At 37.1% G+C, this 25,336-nt stretch overlaps 2 protein-coding genes across 12 annotated transcripts in view; one reads left to right on the top strand and one right to left on the bottom strand.

Moving 5' to 3' along the window:
* The window catches only part of LOC135171251 (dynein intermediate chain 2, ciliary), a 40,205-nt gene extending 21,701 nt beyond the window's left edge, over window positions 1–18,504 (bottom strand). Inside the window, exon 1 of the mRNA XM_064137666.1 lies at window positions 18,135–18,504. The gene's annotated coding sequence lies outside the window, so the exon portion shown is untranslated. The remainder of the gene's footprint in view (window positions 1–18,134) is intronic.
* The window catches only part of Ih (I[[h]] channel), an 86,382-nt gene that overhangs the window by 12,914 nt on the left and 48,132 nt on the right, over window positions 1–25,336 (top strand). For all 11 annotated transcript variants that reach the window (XM_064137654.1, XM_064137658.1, XM_064137656.1 and 8 more), the window contains exon 2: window positions 14,463–14,546. In XM_064137654.1, the coding sequence (XP_063993724.1) occupies window positions 14,463–14,546 (84 nt within the window). The remainder of the gene's footprint in view (window positions 1–14,462; window positions 14,547–25,336) is intronic.

The raw sequence follows: 25,336 nt of genomic DNA, 5'->3' as shown, positions 1-25,336 counted from the left end.
AATTTTCCCCCCAACTTCTACATTAATTCAACCCCCGGGCGGTGACTGGCCCCTCTCATTAACCGATCGTCCCCTCCAACCCCCAATCATCACCTCCGTGAGGGTAAAATACACCGGGACAACACCGCACCCCCAGGACAATCTCTAAGATAACGAGATAGGAACGTGCAGGAAGAGTGTACGGTAGGCGTTACAGAGTGCGGATGTACCCTAGACATCGGTGAGGGGGTTGAGGGGGTTGGGGGTGGTAGGGAACAATCGATAACTGACCCATATTGTGCTCTCCTCTGCCATCACCTTTCCACCCTTTCGCGCCCTCTTCCCAACGAGATCCCTCTACCTCACCCCCTACAACCCCTACAACCCCTGCAGTTGCTTGTGTGCTTTTGTCTCCCCCCCCCCCTCCCCCAACCCCTGAAACCCTGAACAGAAATCAGGGTTACAGTAGTCCTTCCTTGCTCTTCTCATCCCTCGCTTTCTATTTTTTTTTTTTCGCTCTTTTCAGATCGACCCCACTTTGCAAACAACTGCTCGTGACCCAGATAAAAAAATATAAACATTTTTTTTTTTTCATCTCTGGTTGTGCTAGTTTGTTGTTTATCCTCTTTGAGAATTTTGGGAACAGAATTTTTATTGTGAACGACAGCTGGGGTGTTTTTAGTGAGAGGGAGGTGGAGGGGGTGAGATATTGGTAGACAATAAGTAATTGTGGAGGGGTTTCTATTTTGAGTATTGGGGAGGTTATTTACAATCCTGGATGTCTTGACTCCGCCATTGTTAGCGGGGGTGAGGGATAAATCGATTGATTTTAATGGAAATTATAAATAAATAATAATTTTTAAAGGGGATTCGAGGAATTTTTCTGGTGATTTGGGGAGATTCAGGGAGGGGTTGTTATTGGACCCAGATGTTAATTAATTATGGAAATAGGGGACTAAAATAGCTTTGCAAGGGGTGAGAATAAATACAAAATGGAGGATCGTCTGGGGGCGAGAGAATTTTAACTAAAAAAGGCGCCAGTTTTTTAAATTATTTTCTTCAATAAAAATCTAATTTTATTTTTTATTTAATAAATTATTGTTCTACTGGGGATAGAATTTGTTTCATCAACTTAAAGTTTAAAGAATATAACTACAAAAGTTACTATTTAACAACAAATTCCTGAAACCGGAAATTTATCAAGAAAAACAAAAGAAATTTTTACCAAAAATTTCTTTTCACGTGAAACAATTTTTTAAGGGAAAAAAAATGTTGAAATGTCATTTAAAAATTAGTAATTGTTAACTAAATAACTTTTACGATTTTCCCTGATTTTCGAGGCCATTTTTTGTCAACTTTTCTTTCACTACAGAAATTGACGGTGATTTTTTTGGGGTGAGGGAGGGGTAGCAGGCGCTTGTGTTTGAGAAGAGGTGGGATTGAGTTAGGAAAAAGTTGGGGGGCTTTGGGGTAGTCCGAGCGATTGGATAAAATCCTCGGGGTTAAGGGTCCCCTCGGGGTGATCTTATCAGAGGGATCTTGACAAAGTAGATGATGGGGTCTTTAGAGGGTGTTAGACGAGGGTATGGGAATGCAGTGGGGGTTTCGCTGTTTATTTTCAAGGGAGGACTTGCAATCTTTGAGGGCTGGATTTTTTAAGGGTTGAAATAACCAACAAGTGACTGTTTTCAATAAATTATCAAAGATCACTTAATAATCCCTCGATTATTAATTAAATTAATTGAAATTATGAAATAAAAAAAGTGTTTTCTTATTGTTGAAGAATTGAATTTGTAAATTGCAATAAAAAATGTCTAAAATCATTAATTAATTAATTTTAAATAATTTCCAGTCTAGTCGCACTTAAATTAAAACATATTCTTAAATATTTCAAAGCAACTGTTGTTATTTTAAATAAACAATAAGTGCAGATTTTTTAGGTTCGTAAAATCTCGAGTTTAAAATCTTTTTAATTATTTTTTTTTTCGTTTGGAAATTAAATTATTAATTAAAAAAAATATGTTGTTTTGCCTATTTATTTATGTCAAGGCAACTCTGGCCAATTACCGGGCCCTAAATGGTAGTCATAAAAAACTCATTGCGGTTTACATATTCGTACGGGGTAATAAATGTAGAAGATACCATACAAAAGAGGACAACATAAATGTCTAGTGGCTAAGAGATGAGATCGAGATTGTAAACATAAAAAGTAAAGAGGTGGTAATTGATCCATAACTCGTGTTATCCATATCTCCAGTCCATTAAAAGTATATCATTTTGTGAGGGTAAAAATGGCGCGTTTTACTCGTGATTTTTTAAGGGCTGATGAAGTCAAGGAGAGAATATTTTTTATGGAAGAATAATGGCCTCTAAATATCGAAATAGTATTATCCTTCGAGACGGTGAAAGACGTGAATTTATTTATTTAAAATGGGGCAGTGGAAACCAAAAAATCAACAAAAAATATGGAAAACCGAAAACATTTTTTTTCTCCGAGTTCTAGGGGTGTCTACGGGGTAGTTTACCGATCCCAATAATTTTTCCGAATTTTCCGGATGAAAGTAAGGGAGTGGTGACTCTCGATACACTTTTACACCCCAACAGGATAATTTTTATCATAAAATTCTGTTCGTGTGCGCGTGCGATGTGTTTGAGAGACTTTTCATCCCTTTGAAATTGCTATTCAGTAGGTTTTCATCCCCCTGGACCTCTTGAGTATCGTCTGCTGTGATGCACGTGTATATTCCCGGTTTATCGGTATTTTTTTCATGTGAAAAAATTTTTTTTATCACGCGGTAAAAGTCGATCATCAATTCTGGGGAGGGAGAATCCTGGTGAAGTGCATTGGTGGGGTTGTAACAGTATATTTGAGAAGGAAATTTTAGTTTTATATCAGCACCGAGTGGGAGAAAAAAATTCAGGTCATATCGATAAATCAATTTTCCTAGCTGAGCCTCATGTCTTCCTAGAAAACTGCGGTCACTGATACACTTTATTAGGATTTTTTTTATTGGAAAAACAAAGAGCGCACAGGTATCCACTTGTGTTCAATGAAATTGGTTCACGGGCGTGACCCGAATGGCTCGCGGGGATTGGAATTTCAGGGGTTGGAGGGGGTGCAACTGCACTGGTGGTAATTTTTGGATGAAATCTAAGGGTGGAATTAGCTCCTGGAATTTTCCGGGAATTAATTCCCGAAAGTTGGAGGAGTTTCCTTCAAATAATTGATTGACTTCGTCTAATTAAGTGATTTAACCGATTAAATTAATTTAATATTAATGGTATTGATAAATAAATTAGTTGCATTCAACATTCGTTGATTTGATGAACTCTATGACTGATTATCTCGATTTTTGTAGGCTAAAAAATTGGTGTTCAATATTTTCTGATAAAATTATTGCTAATTGCAGTAATTTAAAAAGTTCATGTCATTCAAACTGATGTTGTTATTGTTTTATCAGGGATTGGAGTAATTTCGGGGACTCCCTGGTGTCCAATGAGGTCGCTGACTAGGAGCACTAGGGTACATTACAGAGAAATTATAATTTTTTCATTAACTCTCTGATCATTCAATTAAATAAATTATTTAAAAAAATTCTCGTCTTCTCTGCTCGCACAATTTATCATTCTTTTGCTACTGACATTTTTATCTTCACCACATGTTAAAAGAGAGGCCGATGATTTTTTTTCGTGACAATTTGAATGCTGGGAATGTTGAATTTATGGTTTTTCTCTGGGCGGAATGATTCTCTCGTTCATATGAAAATTTTCACCCCTTTTTTACCCTTCAATTCGCCAATATTTATTCGCTAAAAAAATTCTCTCACCTCGGCATGTTTTCCCTCGTCTGTTTCATCAACATTCACCCAAATAATATTTAACTTTCTTTTAGATAAAAAAAAAATACTTTTAACGCTTGAAGTTTTGCTGAGGCTGCAATTACGGTGGGGGTGGAATTGAAAAAAATCTAATGTCTCGCTTTTAAAATGCAACAATTCGCTCTTTCCCAAACAAACTCTGCTTTTTGCACTATTTACCATATGTAATTACTCCACCCTCAGCATTTTCAACTCAAATTATTAATTAATTATTATTTTTGCACTCGTCGAAAGCCCTCGACTATTTTTTATAAAATTACCACATTTTCTAAATAAATTTTCTCGATATTTTTATCTTTCAATTATTCTCAATTTATCTGAGTGATTAACTACCCTCTCCCTTCCCTCCCCTCATATATTCCCACCTAATTCCTCCCCCTACAAAATAATATTAAATAAAATAACAAAATGTCACGATATAACGCACGTTATTTCCTACAACTGAGATTTCCCGCCGCAAAAAAAAATAAAAAATTCGGTAAATTAGCGAACTGACGGGGGGGAGGGGACCGAGGGTATTTAAAATATCATTTTTATTGTTTGTTATTCCCACCCCCAAACTCCAGTCGTTTTTGTACAATTTTTTCTCTCCATTTTCCCCATTTCTTTTGCCACCCCCGGAGCCCTGTGGCGTACGACGCCGGAATTTTTCACGGTTTTTATCGTTTCGTGTCTGTGACAGGGAAAAATAAAAAAAAAAGGTAAGTCGAGCTCCTCCTCAGGCGTCGGGACATCAAACGTTCATCTTCACTCCTTCGGAAAATGAAAGGAAAATTTTTCTATGAGAGCAACTAAAGTGGTGGAATCAAAGAGAAATTCTTCTACTTCACTTGTCATCGGACAATGACGTCTCCCTCGATTGATCGTCAATAATCGAGGGAATAAAATCCTTCGATATTTTTTTTCATCACAACAACTATTGCACCCTCTCCTCGACGATGCAGGGTAGCACCCCAAAAATATTTCGCGTTTTTCCTATTTTTTTTCCCCCAAAAAACCGTCGGAAAATTATTTATTCTGCGGGTCAGACGAAAAATATCGCAATTAACAAGACATAACTCTAAGACAAAGGGGTGAGGGAGGAGGGGGTGGGTTGGACGCATCGTCGATGCGGTAGATGAATCGATTAATCATCCGTCCAATCGGCGGTGACGGATCGATCCCCCCCCCCCCCGATGACCCGAAAAACCGCTCGATGACCCGGTACCGGAGGACAAAAAAATTCTCTAGAACTGAAAAAATATGACAATTGGCGAATGGCCGTCCGGTCGATGGGCAGTACCATTGGAAAAATTGAGATTAACTTTCGCGATTAGAACAAAAAGGTCATCCCCTTCTCCAGTCGATGGCCAATAAAAAAAAATTCATTTCTCTGTTTTAATTACTTCACATGACAGCAGAAAATTTGAAAAAAAAAAGTTTAATTGTTTGAACTTTTATTGTTAGCCCGGAGTATTTTATTTACTACATTATTTAGTGAGTTTATTAATTAATACACTTGATATTTACCAAAGCATGTCAATAAACTTAATTATTTTAAATATTTGTTTTGTTCGATTGAAAATTCGACGATTTTTTCCTTTTTTTTCTTCCAGTTCAAGAAAATTGAAAAAATAACAAAAAAAAATATAAATAAATCAGATTTTTTTGTAAAAATATCCTAAACTTCTGTCAACTTCTCCTAAAGTTTAAAAAATCCAAGAACTTTCCTTCAATAAATAAACAATCTCATTCCTCATAAACTCAACATTTCTCACGACTCGATAAATCGAGTATTCTCTTCCTCACTTGATATTTACGATCAGGATGACCATCGCTGGAGCCCTAAACCCTCCAGAGTCTCCTTGAAGGTCCCCTCACAAGACAATAAACCCCTCACGTGCATAAACACGTGTAACACCCGCGAAATAACGCGAATCCATGTGACGATCGTTTGCGAAACGAATAAAAGTGCACAACCCCCCGATTTCCTCCCCCTTCGGCCGTAAACACCCCGGGGGGGAATGGCAAGTGACTCGAGGACGACTAGTCAAGTTGTCAGTGCACCCCCCGATTGTTCAACTGCACTTTAGGGGGGGAAAAAGGGGGAGAATATCGCGGGAAAAATAAGAAACTCGAGAACTTGAAAATTTACGGAGGCGAAATTTTTATCGCAGACATTTGAAACTGCCGCCAATAAATATTCCCGGTACGATGAAATAAACCATTTTGATATGGATATGAATGTAACGTGTGAATCAACTACTCAGAGGCTTTCAATGTATTTTTATTATTCCAGATGAATTCTGAATGCCAACTGAGTGGCTATTGTCCAATAGAGTTTTTCATTTCTCTTCTCGGTCTTTGTGACAGTTATTGGGGGGAAATTATTGGCAGTTGAATTTGTGACGAAGCGTATGTTGACGACAATAGTCATATTGTCAATGAAAATTCCCTCGAATTTTCCGATATATTTTAATTCGAGGAAAAATCACTGACAGAAAATTATAACTCGATTATTCATCAGTTGACTAATTGTCCCTTGTTTATTTAATATTAATTAATGCTGAGGTGATATTAATTGCGACTTGTGCTGCTCCACGCGATTGTTGAAGACAATTATTTATATTTTGTGAATATAATATTTTAATCGAAGTTCAGACGGAATTTTCGCGATTTTAAGGGAAATAATCGACGAATAGTCAGACATTTTTTATTCGTATTTTTTATGGGGTAAATTCGATTATTTTTAATCAAATCTCAATTGTTTATTTCGAGGGGAGGTTATTGATGAATACTGCGACCTTCGGATCCCAAAAAAAAATTTTTCAACGTAATAAACATCGGAAATTTCCCAAATCTCGTTATTTTTCAATTAAAATCCACTCTCTTAACCCCATAAATTAATAAAATAATGTTATAAATTCAGAATAATTATTGCATTTCCACCGATCCCCGTTTCTCCCACTAATCGCCCACTCGGGAACACTTGTTCAAACATTACGATCCACCAAAGGCTTTGGTACCGAGATTATAACCTGAATTACAACTGTTTAACTCCATAATCTTAGTATTAAACAAACACGATAGTGGATTCACTTGGATTGGGCAGTGGTTCCGGGCCAGGGTAATATAAACATTAATTATGCAGAGTCGATTCATCGATGAGAGAAGCCTATACTCGGTATATCGATGGTGGGGGGGGGAGGGGGGTAGGTTTCGATGGGCTCCTGTCGATATGAAGTGTCATGCATAAATTAATCGGCCTGTGGCGACTCCATTGATAGACTGTGGGGTGGCATAATCCCAGGGAGGAGGGGGGGGGGATGATTTATTATTCAAGAGACAGAATGAAGAATTTACCCATCTCCCCAGTGAACGAACGAACGATAAACCGACTGACAGAACAATTAAAAAAAGATTTATCAATAAATTGTACGAAAAAAAGTGCAACAAATCGATCCTAAAACCACTTTATATGGAATATCTCAGAATCTATGGCAGATGGGATAATTTTTGTTGATACCTTTTTTGCGGAGAATTGAAAGCTCTAGAGAAAAGTTGGTAACCAAAATTTGGATATCTCCGATGGATTTTGAGATATTTATAAAAAACTGAAGGGTGGAGTCTGATTTTTTGAAAGGGAGTTTATTTTGAATTTTAATGGAAAATTCGCGGTTATCGCGAGCTTCTGAGCTTTTCCTTTGTTCATGAAGATGAAGAGGGGTTGTATCTGAGTCAGATAAATCCTGGCATTGGTGGAGTCGTCCAACGTCGTGACGTCGGTTTTTATAGGACTCGACAAGTGGAAGAAAAAATATTCTCGAGGAAAAAGTTCCATCATCTACTGGGGAATCGTTTGGGGGACAATAAAACAGGACGTCGTGTCTCCAGTGCTTCTATATATGTTTTAGGGGGTCAACAACCCCGAGGAGGTCCATTATCGCTCCTCCAACGGACGAAAAAGGACAGATAATTTTTTTTATCGAGATCAATTACTTGAAATTGCAATTTAACTTCATTTTATATTTAATTCCCCGGTTGTTATGATTGAATTATCAATAATAATTCATGATTACGTTTAAAGTTAAACATATTCCCTTCTGTTAAACCCCAAAAATTAATAAATTCCAAATGATTTTCCCGGCGGAGAATTTTTTATGAAAAAACGACTGGAAAAAATCACAATCTCTCGAGTGTAAAAAAAAATTCAGTTAAAATGAAATTCCTCGGGGTTTTTCGTTAAATTTTTGGAGCTTTTGTGGAGAAAGCTCGCAGAAGTTGAGGAAAAATTCGAATTTAATAAAATTTCCAGGGCCAACACTAGAATTTTTTAGTGGCCATCACTTTTTCATAAAAAAATCTGCTAATAAAATATAAAAATATATTAAAAACCGAAGCTATTATGATCCTATTAAAATTAAAATTGATTATAATATTGTCTCTGACAAAATGGCCGTCAATGAGAGCTTTTTTCCCCGGAAAAAAAAATTTAAATTCGCATATTTCGGTCGCCCTGAGAGAAATTATCTTCATATTTTCGTCACAAAGTCGGGGAAATGATCTAAGAATTCAAAATGTCCCACGAATAACTGCATGAGAACTCCTATAGAGCCATTGCAGCAACATTCTTTGATGGAATGAGTTAAAAATTCACTACCCCCTTCACGAGTCTTTTGCCGGGGCTTTTTCCGAGCTTTTTGTGAGTCGTGAGACCGCACCTCTGCCATTTTCCCGCCACAATTAAATTCGCGTTGAGTTACTGGCGCATTTCTACAGGAAAAAGAGAGGTGAGACGACACAAAAGATGGGAATGAAAAAAGAGAGGGAGAGAGGGCCTATCTCACACCAGCCACTTACCCCCACCCCCTGTTATGTTCATAATTTTTCTATTCATTCGTTGGGGCTCTCTAAATACCGCATCAGCTCGAGTTAATTGCGACGAGTTTTCTGATGTTAAAAAGTATTTTTTCGAGTGTTGGCTTTTGCGATAAAAAAGTCAAGCTATTGTCCGCGTAAAATGATACGAGTATAATTTTTTATTACATTTTTTATTGTTAATTTAAATGAATTTAATTGGATAATTATTTTGGGGGTTAATAAGTCGGTAAAAAAATAAATTTTGATTTATATTTCGTTTTCTATTAATTTCTGTGGAATAATTGGACTAAAATGTTATTTATGCAAATGTTTGTTTAATTAACGAATGAGAAAATTATTTTATTAATTTTATATCACGAAAAAACGAGAATTTCTATTAAAATTTTCTGTTTTCTATTAATTTTTCTAAAATTACTGAATTAAAATGTCGAAAAATCGCCCAAATTTCGTGTTATTTTCAATCCATAATTACTCTCATCCCCTACGCGTGTGTCTCCCCCCCTTCTCCACCTCATTGACAGAAAAAAAAAAATGATTTCCCCAATAATGACACCATTTCTTTCATCGCCCGAGGGACAAAAGTTTCATTAAATTCTTCTGTTTTCGCGTCGCATCCGCAATTCATCGTCAGCACTTGAAGCATTTTAATTTATCTCTCTGTCGAAGGAAAAATTAGTTTAGTTTCCCCGAAGATTTTTTTTTTCCCCCGCCCCCAACCACCCCCCGAGTCACAGAAAGTCAGGATTAAACCACAACGAGGATACACCCGGTTGACGTTGTCGCAACCGCACTGATGCCCTCGGCGATCTTTTCTCCGGTTATATATATTTTTTTTTCTCTTTTTCAAACTTCTCTACACTCGTTCGAGTGTTTGATTCTTCCGGCCCCGAGGCGAACCCCATTTTTTTTCCCTCCACACTGTCATCCCCAAACGCCTGTCACTGGTAAAAATTCCCATGTAAATCAGGAAAAAATTGCTGGGGGTGGGGGGGAGCCAGATAAATACAAAATAAAATTGTTTTTGTTGTTAATCACATTATTCAGCAACAATTGGACCGATTTAAACAATTTTTGCATTCGTATTAGTGAATAAAATTTAAATAAATCAAAAAACAAAAAAATTCCCCGAAAAATCCTCGAGAAATTAACTATTTTTCCCTATCAAAAATATTATAAACTAAATATTTTTTACAACAATCAATTAATCGAATTGAATAGATTCACCCCCCAGAGAAACCCTCCCCCCGAATCCGCCAACCGATAACGAAAAAATAAATAAATAAAATTCTAAAAATAAATTTTAATTGCAAATGAGATTTTTAGGGGATGAAATGACGAACGAAAGGGATTTTAACCCCAAAAATTACCCCTTCAAGTCTACTATTTATTTGATGCTGGATATTAATGATGTACCCGCGAAAACAAATATTCCCTTTTGAAAATAAAACTCGGAGAATGGAAATCGATGAGGTGGGAAAGCTCGACGATGAGAAAAGGCTTTTGCTCAACGACTTTCGGCTCGCGGTCACGCCCTACGCCCAGCTATTACCACTGATTCAATTAAATTACGGGTCATAGTTCGCTGAGTGAAACTTGAGATTAACACTGGTCTGGTATAACGTTCTTCATTGTCCGAAGTCTATTTGATGAAGAATGAATGCTGTTTCCCTCAAGTTCTCTCCTTTCACCGGTATTCTATTAATTCCGATTTTTTAACCAACTTAATTGGGTCTTTAAAAATATCTCGAGTGGTAAAAACGATAGTCAGACTCTCCTAGAGATCCCCTAATAAAAAAACCGTCAAAAAAAAAATTTTTACGGTGGGAGAAACAATTAATTAATAAAAGAAAGTGAAATTATAGCGAGAGAATTTTTTAAAATTAATTTCTACGAATTTAACGACTATTCGTGCGTTTTGTTTATGAAGATTTGTGTTAAATGTATGGGAGAGTGGGAGAGGTAGTAAAATTGTTATAAATAACTTTTTTATGGAGCAGTAGAAGACCTAAAACGAAGAGATGTCTTCACAAAAACTTCGCTATCGCCCTTAGTTTCCGAGATATGAAACTAAAACTGAAGTCTGAATAAATAGGGTCCCTCACTACTTGACTGACGAAATGCGTTAGGGTGTCCCGAGGCTATCGTCCACGTACCCTATCTACAAACCTTGATAATACGTCAAGAGACACGCGAGGCTGGCGCCATTTTATGAAAAATACTTTCACCATAAATTGAATTTACGAATCTCAAGGACATTTAATTAAATAATCCCTAGCAATTAATAAATTCACCAATAACTCCGGATCATCATCACGAGCATCACTTCAACGACCTCCAACACATTCTAATTATACCGCATCAATAAACCAATCAAATAAATTAATTAATTGTCAATTATGAGAATAAACCGAATCTGTTCAAATTTGTTTTTTGTTTTTGAAAAATATCTCCGGATCCTGGGGAGATGGAAATTTTTTTCTGATACATTTTTTGTAGAGCAGACTGAGACCTACAAAAAAGGTTCTCACAGAAACTTCGCTATCTCCCTTAGTTTCGGAGATATCAAACAAAAAGTCATGTCTGAGTAGATACGCTCCCTTACTACTTGACTGCCGAAATGCGTTGGGGTGGCTGGGGGTTGGAGTCGTTGGGACGTTGTCTCGAGGCTATTTTATGGATTCACACGTAATGTTCAGAAAGTCTGGCACCGATACCTCGACTCTCCTCATGTTTCATCGGTCATTTCCGATCAAATATTTGTGGAGTCGGGGATGAAATATTCACCCCTCCCATTATCCGCCCCCTTCTAGCACAATAGGTGGCAATTTATTCGGAGTAAACAATTGGTTATTATTCGAGGTAATCAAATGCTTCTCAACTTCTTGTAATAATAAATAATGAATAAATAAATAAATTATAATAATTATCACATCAATATCGATATTCTCTTAGTTCCAGGACATTTGTCTTATTTTGTTAATGAAAAATGTAATATTACATATGAACATGACCTCAAATAATAAGATCATAAATAATTTTTTGTTAAATAAAAAGATTTTACGATTTAAAACAAATTAATTTTGATAAAACTGAAAAAAAAATTTAATTTACATAAATAATTGTTTTAAAAAATATAATAACCATTTGTTCATCGATTAATGATTGAATTAATCTACTAAGAATTGTTATAAACATCAAAAGTTGATAAACAAAAAAAAAACGTTTGACTTTTCGATTAAAAATTGAAATTTCACGATTTTTTTGCCCAAAAAATTTTTAAATAAACTAAATTCCAAGAAAAAAAGCTCACAAGCTCCCGATATTCATCCCCTATCAACAAATGGACAAATAAATAAACTACCTATGTTGTCATCACCATAAAAAATGTTTCACAAATAAATTTAACATTAAAAATCAATTTTCCCTTTCATCGATTGAACTTAACCTTGAAATATTTCTAGGCCATGTTTAGAAAGCTCACAAAGCTCACAACACATTTCTAAGTCCCAAGATGCTGTCTATAGACTATCGTATGACGCATGAGAATGTCTCGATCGGATCAGATCAAGGGTGTCATCGTGATGCGCCTTTGGGGTGTTATCGAGCGCTGTACCCCAGTTATTAACATGGCCCCGAGCTTTTGGGAGCTGTTGGCCGAGTTACACTTGATATGTAGGGGAAGGTCAAGCACCCAGTGCCAGACAATGCGCCGATATCTGACACCTTTATCGTGGAATCATTTTCGAGGCTGATTTTCTGAGGGAGGAAAAAAAAAAAGCGCGAGGGGTTGAAGGGGGTTGGAGGGAGGTAGGGGGGTTGTTACCTGTCCAAGTGCTACCTCGAGCTGTCCCTGGGATCGGAAACTCTCACGAGAACGAGATTAGCTGGTGAAGGGGGTGAGGATAGGGAGATAGTGAGGGGGTTGAAAAGCATCGGGTGCTTGCACATCCCCTCATTCATCCGTATTATTTGCCCAAGCGATTCCCCCTGTTACTTCACCAAGTTATGCTACTCGACTTCTTTGCACTAATGCAAATCTTGAAAGTATGAATTATTCAGTTTATGCAGTATCATCATCCCCACTCGGATCTCTAAGTTGTTTTAATATCTGTGATACATTTCTTGGTGAACGAGGGGATGATTCATTGAAATAAATTCAGAGGAGGAGTGGTAAAAGGGGATAAGTCGATTCAAAATGAATTTTTGGGGGATTAATGAAGAGGGGGGAGTGGGAGATGATGAAGTTATAGGGTGGGGGTTTTTATGGGGTGGGAGTGAGAGTGGAGAGGGAATTTGGAGGTAATTTTTGGGGGTGTTCATGGATTTATAGATTTTTTAATGGGGTTTGGGGGGTGAAAATTGGTGGAGAGTAAATGAATGGAATTTAATTTTTGAAAAATTAATGAAACAGAATTTTTTTTGGAGTTTTAGAGTGACTTTGCAGTTTGTAATTTAAAGCGGTTTTTCATCCCCAAATTAATTATCTAAATTAATTAATTATTATTATTTTAATTGTCGATTTTTCTGTTTTAAAATGCTCCACTTTTCGAGTGATTTTGACTTTATTTTCTTTGGGAATTAATAAAGAAAAAAAATGGTGGACGATGAGCTTTATTATCGAAGGGCTTTTTCTATCGACTCAGAAGGAGTCGAGGGATTTAAAGATATTGAACAAGGGAAAGCACAAAAGCTCCAAAAAGAGAGAATTATTTTTTTAATGGAATTGAATACTTTAAAATTATCTCCACCGAATTGAATATTTATTCCGCGTTAATAATTATTCCTGCCATTCACGGAGTCCCATAAATAAATTATTTATGCCCTTTTCCCACTCATAAACACACACGCGGGCCCTTCTGGGCCAAGTAAAACAATTTACCCCCAAAGTTTGCTCTGGTACCTCAAAGAAAATTCCTTCTCATTTAAATCGAGAATATTTTGGCTCGCACGGTTGGATCTGAATGCTGATGCTGATGTTGACACAGCCGGAGGCGATGCGCGTCGATCAAATTTCATGTCTGGTGGGTATCATGGAAGACTCGGGGAAGACAAGACGAAGACAAGCGTCAAACGTCGAGGATGAAGGTGCGGTACAAAACGAAAAAAAAAACCGAAACGTCGAGGGGAAAAAAAAATGGAACGGAAAAAGCTCGACTGGTCGGGAATTTTAATGGAGTATTCGATATCGATCAGTTCTGCGGTTCCCCAAAAACCAAATGAATCGAAGGGACTACAGAATGTTCAGTTAAAAACATTCCGTCATTCTGAAATAATTTATTTACTCGCGTCATTGTTAAATAAAAAAATTCTAGATAACCGAACGTAGAGGTGACTTATTTCTGCGTCGAGCTTTTCTTCGATATCTCCGAAACTAAGAGAGATAGCGATTTTTTTGTTATTACATAATTTGTAGCTTTCACTTTTCTCCACAAAAAAGTTAATAACAAAAATTTTGCTATCTTTCGTGGATTCCAAGATATTCAGGGAAAACTGGAGCGCAGTTGGAAGTGACTTCTCGGTTCATCCCTCGCTGCTGATTAATCTCCTAATTATTAACTAATTATTCCTATATAATTATATTTGTTGTTGTTAGGGGTTGTTCGGAGACCTTTTCTGTCATTTTTAAAACAGTGGATGACAATGTCACGACACTTTTTCCTAGACTTATCTCCCTCAGTAGCATGACACGAAGTTTACACTCACGAGTGCTCGAGAATGAATGAAAATAATGATTTCTTTGTCCAGGTGTCATGGAAATGAGCGTCGGCATTCTGGAAAGCATGAGAAGCACTCGTCCCAAAAGCTCGAGTCCTCCTGGCCATTCTCACTGTAAGTCTCAAAACAAGGCCACGTTATACTGTATCAAAGGCAGCTTCTACCACACGTTGTTGAAGGATTTATGAGAATTGCCTCACCACAACGTGAATGGGGTGGTAAAAAGGGGGTGAAAAAGGGGGTAAAATGAGGTTGTAACCTCTTGTCTTTTCACCACTCGGCTTCTTAGCGAGGTAGACACTAGAAAAATTATGAAGAAAGTAGAGTGAAAGAACACGAGGCAGAAACAATTCGCAAATTAATACCAGAAATAGTCTCTGGAATTGAATATCAAGATTTTAATGAGGAAAATCAAATTTGAGAATTCAAAATTGACAAGATGTCATGTCAGATGATATGTCATGTCAGGACAGAGAAGATTTCATGAGAAATAAAAAAAAAAATGGGGAATTCAATCGAATTTGGTCTGGAACTGGAATTTCTTTCAGCAAAAATCATAAAATTCCAGTGAAACTCTGGAATTTCCGGTTAATTAACCCCATTAAAATTGAGAAAATGGACTGGTCTCAATGGTCGATAAGTCGAACCCTTCCCCGAGCAATCGACAATTTTTTTTTTTCATTTTAAACTCCAAAAACGACTTAAAAATTATTTTTAAAAATTTATTGAAGTTCAGTCTAATGATCTGAAGCTATCGACGATTGATCACGTTCCATTTCACCCCCTGTCTACCCTTAATATCCGTTAATTCACCGCATTCCGTTAGCCCTCCCGACGACGATGTTTTTACCATCCGGACGTTTTTCGTTATTTCTTCCCCCGAAAGCTCCCCTGATCAATAATTTCGTTCTGTTCTCGGCCAGATGGTACGTCTCATCGGGACAACCCACTCCCCGTGGACGTCGGTGTCCTGGAGTTTTTCGTCGGATGGCGCCACCCGTCGGGTCGTCATCCCCCTCCTCAAAGCACACACACGTGCATTGATTTCCGCCTCGGATTTTACCCCGTAATAGCTGTTTATGTAATGCCATCTAACTCAACCACCAGAGCAATCCTAAGCTCAGGGGGTTGGGGGTAGGTCTGCCCCAACAAGGAATTTTCTACTCAACCAGCTTCTACCCCTTTTCCCCCCTAATTTCCAATTTTTTAGCGCCACAAAACGATTTTTTTCTATTTTTTTTTTTCAAAATTAAAAAATTTAATCAAGAAATTCATAAAAAAATTAGAATTTATAAATAAAATAGATAAATAAATAAATTAGAAGTGCGCGGTATTTAATTGGGGTACGACTGGTACAATTGAGGCCCACAGGCACTGATTAATAATTAAGGGAATGGGGATGAATGAAAAAGAAATGGAATGCATCGGGGGTGGAATGAAATATGGGGTGTGTTGTGGATCAATTGCGAGTGACCATTAAGGGCTCGACGACCTCACTTGTGTTAACGAGACGTCGAAGTACCTCAACATGAACATTCTGAAGGTGATGTGTTTCTAGTGATTTGAATTTCAAATTATTTAAGGGCTCGAATAAAGGGGGTGTACACTAGCTTTTCGCTCGTTAGAGCACCGAATTGGGGGTAAATGGATCCCTGGACCGTTCCTGGAGCTTTCAAAATGCTCAATCGCATTCTCAGGTACTAGAGAAATGTCGTAAATGGAGAATATGCACTTGTGGTGGTGGATATTTATCGTGGGGGTGAGAAAACAATTTATTTTCCAAATTTGAGGGAAAAATTGAATTTTTTAAACAGAAATTTTTCTAATTGAGGAAATAATTAGGTTTTAATTGGGGTAATTGTAGGGGTCTTGAAGATGACCATGTTACGCACGACGTTAAATTAATCCGTTAATAATTAATACAAATTAATTAGTGGACATTTCCCTCAGTAATTTAATCGTTAATTTAATTTAAAATGATTTTAAAAAATCTGTAGCTGCGATTTATGAATAAAAAAAGTCATGTACTAGGTCAACAATAGATAAAATGAGTCAAGGACGATATGACAAAATGCCCTTGGAATATGGCCCTCGGGGTGACCTTATCCCCTATTGGTCGATATCCCCTGAAAATAGACAATCTCTGGAGTCCAGATGACGCGGCTTATTTACAAAAAAAAAATTGAATTGAATTAAAATTGAAACGTACTCCACTCCTGGTGGAAAAACAAATGACTCCCGGGTGAACAACAACGGGGGTGATGGTATTGACATTGTGAGGGTGGGAAAAATGGTTTATTTGTGATGCTATTGACACTAGAGGGGATTTGATGTCTTTCTGCTAGTCATCAATCGCAGCAACTGGGGGATCGAGTGACTGTCTAATGGTGAAAAGGTGTTGAACAATGATCGGTTGGTTGATGATACCAAGTGATAACAGAAGACCTGAATGGCCTACGGAACCATGACGATTACTTTTCGTAAATAATTATCTTAGAAATTTTAAATTTCATTGAAAATGGGGAAGTCAGTCCTAAAAAACCCGGAATTATTCCCTAATCTAATTAACTACACTAATCTAATCCAAATGTAGATTACACCGGCCTAATCTACTTCTAACTAATTACATTAATTTAATTAATTAAATTATTCGAATATTAAAAAATAAATTGGACTGAAAGTTCCAATTTTTCGTTCTTCTATTTTTTTAAACGAATTCATCGGATTGAAAATTATCTCTATCAATTATCTAACGATCCTTGACAATTACCACGTGATAAATATATTTTAAAATTTGTATTGATTGATTTTAATTAAGAAAAAATTACGTCTTTCAAATTTTCCTGTCTAATTCCCTCAAAAGTATTTTCTATTTATCGTTTGGAACTCAAATCAAACGAAAATTCTATATTAGAAGATGCGATAGAGAACGAGCCCCTGAATGTTATGAGACAAGTGACAAATGCAAAAGCTCCACGAGTGAAAAATAAAAAATATATCCTCCGGTAATCATGTTAAAGGGGATTATGCAACTCTCGTACTGAAAATTTTCACGTGCCCCAGAAAACCAAGTCCTTCACCAACACAACAATTGTTCAGGTGTGTTGTCCAGTATTTTGTATTATAACATCGGGACATCCCCAAGAGGGTGGCGCCTCTGTGCGTCGCACCAGTGAAATTCCCCGACTACTTTGCGAATTGATTATGACTCGACTGTCAGTAAAAAAGCTACCCCCGGACGGAAATAGGTACCCGAAGGAGTAACAAACCTGGTTCAAGGTTCTTTCCGAAGTTATTAATAGAGGGAATTTTTTTATTTATACTTTCATTTGTAAATATTGTTAATTAAGACTCGTAAAGTCCTCTCAAATGACTTAAACAGTAAAAATAAAATGATTTGTTTAATTACTTTGATTTCTATTTGAAAAAATATTAGAACCAAAGGGTTGAACGACGTTTGTTCCTCAAAAACGTGCCCTAATTATCGCGTATTTAATGACATTAATTAAAATTTAATTTCTAAATTCGCGTAGAAGTTATTTCTTTACGATGTCAACTGTCAAAGGCCCATCGGTGATAAATAAAATAAATAATAAATCGCACGCAGTCGGAAAAATTCTAATTGTTCGTTGACACCCTACGGTATAAGGGTGCGAATAGTATTATATTTAAATAAAAAAATTTTTTTATCATTTCACTCACCGAAATCTGCGACAGCCGCTGGCAGCGCCGATGATCCCCAAAAGCTCGAGTTTCGCGCAGTCGCGGCGCCACTCGATATTGCAGGGGTGTTTCGTGCACGGGGAGTGACAGGTGTCGCTCGTGGTAAGGGCTCTCCCCCAAGTCTCGGTGTTTAAGAACTCGTCAAAAGTCCCTCGATAACCGAGAAAGCCCACGATAAAATCCCCGCCATCCCCAACAACGTGATGATGAAAAGTGAGCGCGAGGCCCTGGTCAACCCTCCAAGGGTTGCAATTCCCAGAAACTGTGACGTCAACGCCTCACTCCTGCAACATTAACCCAGTGCAACAAATATAGATAATCGTAGAGTAAAAAATCAATTCACCGGAGTGTCAAAGTGACCCGGAGTCTAAAAAAAAAATGTGATTCGAAGTCCCACCATCACCAGGTAAATGTCACCGACTGATCCGATGAATTGTGATGATTTCCATCAGATCTGAATGACAGAATGATCAGTAGCTGGATCCAAGGGCTTTTTAAAAAAATTCGCCAGTGGCCCAACAGCTAAAATTCCCGAGTGATTTATCAAAAAATTACTGAACATCCCCTAGCGCTTCTACCCCCAGCTGTTCATTGCCAAATAACATCAGCTAGTGACAACATTCTGATGATTCAGACCATCCTAACGAAAGTGTTAAGCCGTCCCTCAATGCTTCATTCAATAATCATCAACACGTTCATTTATACAATTGACAAAAGGTCAAAAAAAAAGCTGTACATTGTAAAAAAACTGCGCAAGCTCAGTGCCTTGACGACCGTGACGCCCGTTTCCCTGGTTCTCCTCGCAAGTTACATTGACGAAAGCATAACCAAGTACACTAAAGTATCGTGTGGTCGACGAGAGTTATTACCCCAGGACAAGCTCCACCGTGAGCTTATCAATAATAATTCAATGATACCATTTGCTGCTTCAGACATCACTGGCTGTGGCTCTTGTTAAGCTTAACCCTAGAACAAAAATCAACATCATCATCATTAAAATAATAATCAACAAAAGGAGACAAATTATTTGATAATTAAAAAAATTTAGTACACCAATATTTTTGCTACGCACATTGTTATTGATGGATTATTGAAGCTTGCTTGCTGATATTGCCGATTGGATTTCAACGATTCACGTTATTTGTTGCTCAATACACGAGACAATCGTTCATCCTGGAGATACCACGAGATGTCCTTCAGGAATATCCTTCGAAGATGCATTAAAAAAACTCGCAGGATCATCGATAATGTTCTGAATGGTTAGGAATGTTGTCTGTGCCCTGGATGATGTGGATCTAGAACATAAGGACAACAGGAGTGATGACCAAGTACAGTTTTGCAAGATTCGCCATATGGCGACCAAGAAGATCAGCTGGATCACAGCCCATCAACAATCAGGAGAACAACCCCCTCATGTACGCAATTCCAATAATCAATAATTCATGCAATTTCACACGTAACATCAAGCAGTGGATGCTAATGTGAATAATCACGCTGTTATTTTTATTCACTCGAGGGAAATTATTTATTTGTTAATTAATTAATTTTGCTATGAAGCGCTCACACCTGCTTGTCCCGTCCACGTTGCAAGATTTTGCTGAATTTATGTTGGACATTGCAATGTGCTTTAAGTGTTCATGCGGTGGCTCAATGTGATGTTATTTTTGAAAAATATATTGGTGGCAATTTTTTGAAATAAATGTCGATGTTTTTATTATATAACAAAGAGTTTTTTTAGTAATAATGCTTATCGCTGTGGCTGGCATTCATCCAGAGAAATTACCTGTTCCATTCACTCATTAACAAAAATAATAACGTTAAAGTATTTATTATTAACTGCAGTTAATAATTATTCATTCGAATAAATAGAATAGAATGAAATTCGAGTGAAACGATTCATTTCTCTGGATGAATTTTCCTATTGAAAATTCCTCGTCGCTGTTTTGTTCCACCACATGGAGATGTTCCTGAGATGCTGATTCATTAATAGATACGACCATTCATGTACTCTATATTCGTATCAAGGCTTTGTCATCCTATCACGTGAATAAACGTGATAATTCTGTTCAATGGATTTTCTCAAGTACAAGGGAAACTGAGTCAATGTCGGAAATAGAATAATCAGAGTATACGATCAATGTCGGTACAACTCCTCTCCGAAACTTTAATCAATGTTTATGCACGAGGGGGTAAGATAATGAGTAGTTTGGAATATCAGTGGTTATTATTTTTTCCCTTGTCAGGGGGATGAAATTCATTGGGAAATGAAATTTCTCGTGGAGTTGTATTTATTCAGGGAAAATTAAGGGGATCTCGTGATTCAGGTGCGTGGGAAAATCAAGTGGGTCCTTAGTTTTCAAAGTTTTGAGGGTAGTTGGGCCATCAATTATTGTTTACGTTCTGAGAATAACCCGGGGGTAGTTCCGGTGGATGGAAATTGAGTCCTCAACATTTACTGTCTCGAGATAGTCTCGAAAAAATGTTTTTAAAAAATTATTAAAAACTTTCTCGCTTAATTCTTATTGTCATTAACTTCAATCCTCTTTAATAATAATTCCCCTCATTATTTAAACATGTTATTTATCTCAAATTTGTGGCTTTCAATTATTTTATCGATTTCTTCCCCAAAAAATAAAAAGAAAAACAAACGAATGATAAATCAAAGACAATTTTCTTCTGCTCTTTTACCCCACGTTAAATGACCTTAACCCCAATAATTTCCTTCGGTTAAATCTCGACAATTCAATCAATTAATCCCATGAATGAACATTTTATTTTTTATTTCAAAGTCACAACTAAAATTCTATCTCTCTCTCTGGCATCCGGTGTGCGGTTTGTTGGTCGTGAGTTCGCGACCGTGCCAGGCTTTCGCCGGTATTGATCTTCCCTCGCTTCCTCTCCCAGCTTTAACCCATACCTGTGGTCATTTTACTCCCACTGCACCCCCAACCCACACACTGTACACACATACACATGAAACAGTGCAACTTTTGTATCAAATAAAAGGGAAACGAAACTCTCGTTTGTGATAGTCACCCCAGCAGATAATTCGCTTTTTTTTTCTTCTCATTGGAACTTTATATTGTCTCTGTCTCTGTTCCTGGTTCTCTTCGTCCTCGTTATTACCAGAATGAGAGCAAATAAATGTCTATGTGGGGGCTCTGTCTCAATTGTTTAAATTGTCACGGGGGAAGAAGAATTCGGACGTTAAATAAAGTCTGACAGTGATATGAGAGGGAAAATTATGATAAGAGATACTACTGTTGTATAAACTCAATTATGACTCATTCTTTGTTTTATATATTCATTAAAAATATTTTTAAACATTGGTAGAGGATAACAACATTTTATTTAACGTTAAATAATTTTTTAAACCATTTTATTGAACGTTAAACAATTTTTTTTAGAGATAATCGAAGGTTTAACTGCTTTATCGCACCTTAATTTACTGAAATTAAATATTTAAACTCCGGATTTCAACTAAAAAATCATCAACTAACTTAAAAACATATTAATTAATATTCTTTTCGATAATAAATTGCAAAAGTCGAGCAATAAATATCGATAACCCAATTTTACAAAAAAATTTCCTCTTCATTAAAAAAAAAATCAGCGAAATAATGAGATTTAAAAATCCTCAGGGGTTTCAACCCCATCCCTGTGGCCAATTGATTTTTCTTCTTTAAATACTCGGCCCGAGTGCAATCGCACTCGTGCGGTTTTCCCGCGCATCGAATATTACCGATCGATGATTTTAAACCCACTAAAGATCTCATTCTCCACTCTAGGTCGCGATAGGTAACCTCACCCCCTCTCAACCCCCCCCCCCCCCAACATTTCTAGCAACAAGCAAAGAGCTTAAAGCTCAACCCAATGAAAATGTATCGAACGTTTATGCACACCACCAACCACTTAATTAATCTCATATTAATTATTCAGTGTTGTGGTAATATTCAGGGTTCGTGATAGTGAATTCATAAATTCAATTTGCACGAGGATCACTGGAGGTTTATACCACGAGATAGTACACTAGTTGTTGATGTTGAAAGTCATGAATTAATTAATTAATTTATGCAAAAGTAAAATAATTAATTTTTACGTAATTTAAGGGGATTTTCGCGAGGGAATTTCGTGTTCCTCAATTTGGATAAATTCGAAAATCGAATATTCGTCGATTTAAATCGATAAAAATCGATTTCAATGTCATTGTTACACCCCTAAGGGGAGGGGGAACGTATGTGATCAGACGGAGGTAATAAATTCAATTTTTGAGAGACTGAAAACGAATATTTTGTGCACCTCAGCGACGGCTCAGCAGTAAAAACCTCTGCAATTGCGCTAAACAAATAATTTCAGCGATAAATTCCTCGAGATTAGATTTGCGTGTTCTCCAGGTCTCCCCCTCCCCCACCACCCCGGGTATTGCGCTGGAGTAAAGAAATATTTTAATGAGGGGGTGCCGCCTTAGGAATGCCATTGTTACCCTAACCTCGACAAACGTTAGACCGTCGTCTTGTCAACCCTCCGTGACCTTACCCTTCCCTGAAATAAATATTTCTCGTCACGTAAACAACTTTGTTCTGTACTTAACATTAAAGCGATAAATAATATTTCATTTGCCGATTTTTTTTACCCTCTCATGCACTTCGGGTCTATAGATAACTCTATCACTGGGTAATCGTTATTCAAATGCAGGGGAGAAGGTCATACCGGGTGAGGTCAAAATTAATATATATTGGGGATTGGGAATCGATTCACATCGCAATGAGATGGAGCCATGCACTCTCGTATAATTATATCGGACGTCGATATATTATTCAATTAAAAAAAAAATATAAAACATTTTTTGTCTCGTTTTTTATCGATTTCCCCGAGATCGGAAGGAAAAATCGGAAAATTTTTGGTTTTTTATGAGTAAACGAGTCATGTGATCGTTGCGATGCGATAATCGATTGTTGGTTTCATCGATTTATGGGGAAAGTCGACGTTATGGAGGTCAAGTCGGGTCTGACCTTCTAACGAAATTTCTAAGTAATAAAAAATAATCGATAAGCGATAATATTCTCCAAAAAAATATTTCAAATATTTTTTATCAATTTTACAAGTTTCCGGGTACGTCCGGTGATTAACTGATTGCAAAATTTTTTTTATTTTGACAGACGGCGCCTCGTTTATGTCAAATACCTCAATTATTCCGATTTTTCTCTTTATCGCTCGCTATTTAATATTAATTTATTATTTAATCCAGGGAGAGGGGGAGGTTTTGAAAAAATGTTAACGCGGGATAGACATGTGGTGGTGTAGTCTAGTGACCTACATATCCAGCTCACATGCTATGTACCCATATCCATGCGAATGCACGAGGCGAATATACAGATTTAGAACAGACATCCGTCGAATCGATAGAATAGATTACCAGATTTTATAGACATATAGACGAGCGACGATTATGTCTATATCCACCTCTTTTACGCTTACCCAACTGTCAAATTCCTGCCAACAATTTTTTTTTAATGACAGCGAGACATAATCGTACCTCAAAAAGAAAGAAAACTGAAAAAATCGTGTGATTTCGCGTCTCGATTTATGATAATCGACGTCGATCAATGGTTTCCATCATCTCGAGTTGTTCAAGGACACTTCTAGGGGGTAGACGAACAGGGGGGTGTATTGATTGACTAATTATGAAGGGCTTTTGATCGACAAATGACGTCTCAAAGATCATTTGGAAAATAATTTATTTTAAACTCAAGTTCTTTCGAAATTCAGTTTCAGAAATTTTTTTAACCCCCAAAAATCAGTTTCGAATAATTTTTAGGGGATTCTCCTGCTAATTACCGTCCCATATTTCAAACCAACTATTTTTTTTCCGCGGGTAATGCAGAGCTCTGTATTGTCCCGCCATCTGTGTAACGAATGGTGAAGATAAACGCGAGTTCCGATGGTATTGGGACAAAATAAATTTAAAAAATCGGGCAAAAGTTGGCGGATCGACTACGAACTTTTTCCACTCACCACATCAATCTCCCCTGCTGGCCCACATTTAACCCCCACCCCCTTCACCGGACATGAACGAATGTCCTCGGGTCGGTAATTTACACTTTGAAATCGAAAGGAATACTTTTGAATCGTCCGGGAAGTCCTGACAAGGGATGAAGTGCTTTGAAAATACCCTGACCATAAAACTTGGGGGTAACATTCAGCAATTGTTACCACAAAATCATGTAGGGGGTGTAAACCTACTCCAGTGGCATTTACATTTTGCTTTGACCAACGACTTCCGCAGAATTTAAATTATCCAGGGTAAAATGGCCTGTCTGCTACACTTTTCATGGGGTAGTTCACGCCCCTCCACTTTCGCTCAATTTATTATTAACAATGGATTCGTGTCATCCGAAGTATCAGAAATTTCCGGGAATTTTTGGCGTAACGAAAAGGTCAATAAAATCGTTTTAAAATTATTCTGAAGAGATTAATTTGACAGAATTTATTTTTGAATTATTTACCCAAATTCTTTTGACGATTTTTTAATAAATTATAGTATTAACAAATTAACATTCCCGTCACTCCTTTTTTATTGTTCAAATACGATTTATTTGTTCGGAATTTTCGATGAATCGAATACTAAAATCAATAAATATCAGGGAACGATTCAATTTTCCTCGATTTTTATGAAATTTTTTTGAGTTACAGATTTTTGAGTTTATCACCGATCAAAGTACAAAAATCATCATCAACCTATTCCGAAGACCAAAAAATTCCCAAAATTTCCCCATTTCCCGTACCTCCAAAACCCAAAATTCCAATAATTCCCCAAAACTCCTGAACTCTCCCCCAGTCGCCTCCAAAAAAATCCAACAACCTCACACACCCCCCAACCCCCAAAAAAAAAATCCCCCCCCAATTTTCCTGCAGGAAAATCCCCCCCAAACCGCATTTCACCCCATCCCACCTCCTCCCGCGCCAAAAATTTCAATTTTCCCCCAAATAAAATAATATTTCACCCGGAATGCATTTGAATCTCATTCATTTCTTCTAAAAAATAAATAAATAAACAATAATCCCTGAATAATGCAGCTGGAGGTGTCACCCAGGGGGAGCCCCGAGTGCCGACTGCGCGGTCACCGTAACCCGGCGTCTGATGCGGCAGCAGGTTGCAAAAGGGGTTAAGTCAGGGGAAG

Source organism: Diachasmimorpha longicaudata, chromosome 19 (assembly GCF_034640455.1).
Source record: "Diachasmimorpha longicaudata isolate KC_UGA_2023 chromosome 19, iyDiaLong2, whole genome shotgun sequence".
In the NCBI taxonomy this organism is placed as follows: Eukaryota; Metazoa; Arthropoda; class Insecta; order Hymenoptera; family Braconidae; genus Diachasmimorpha; species Diachasmimorpha longicaudata.
This window is presented reverse-complemented; position numbering and strand designations above follow the sequence as displayed.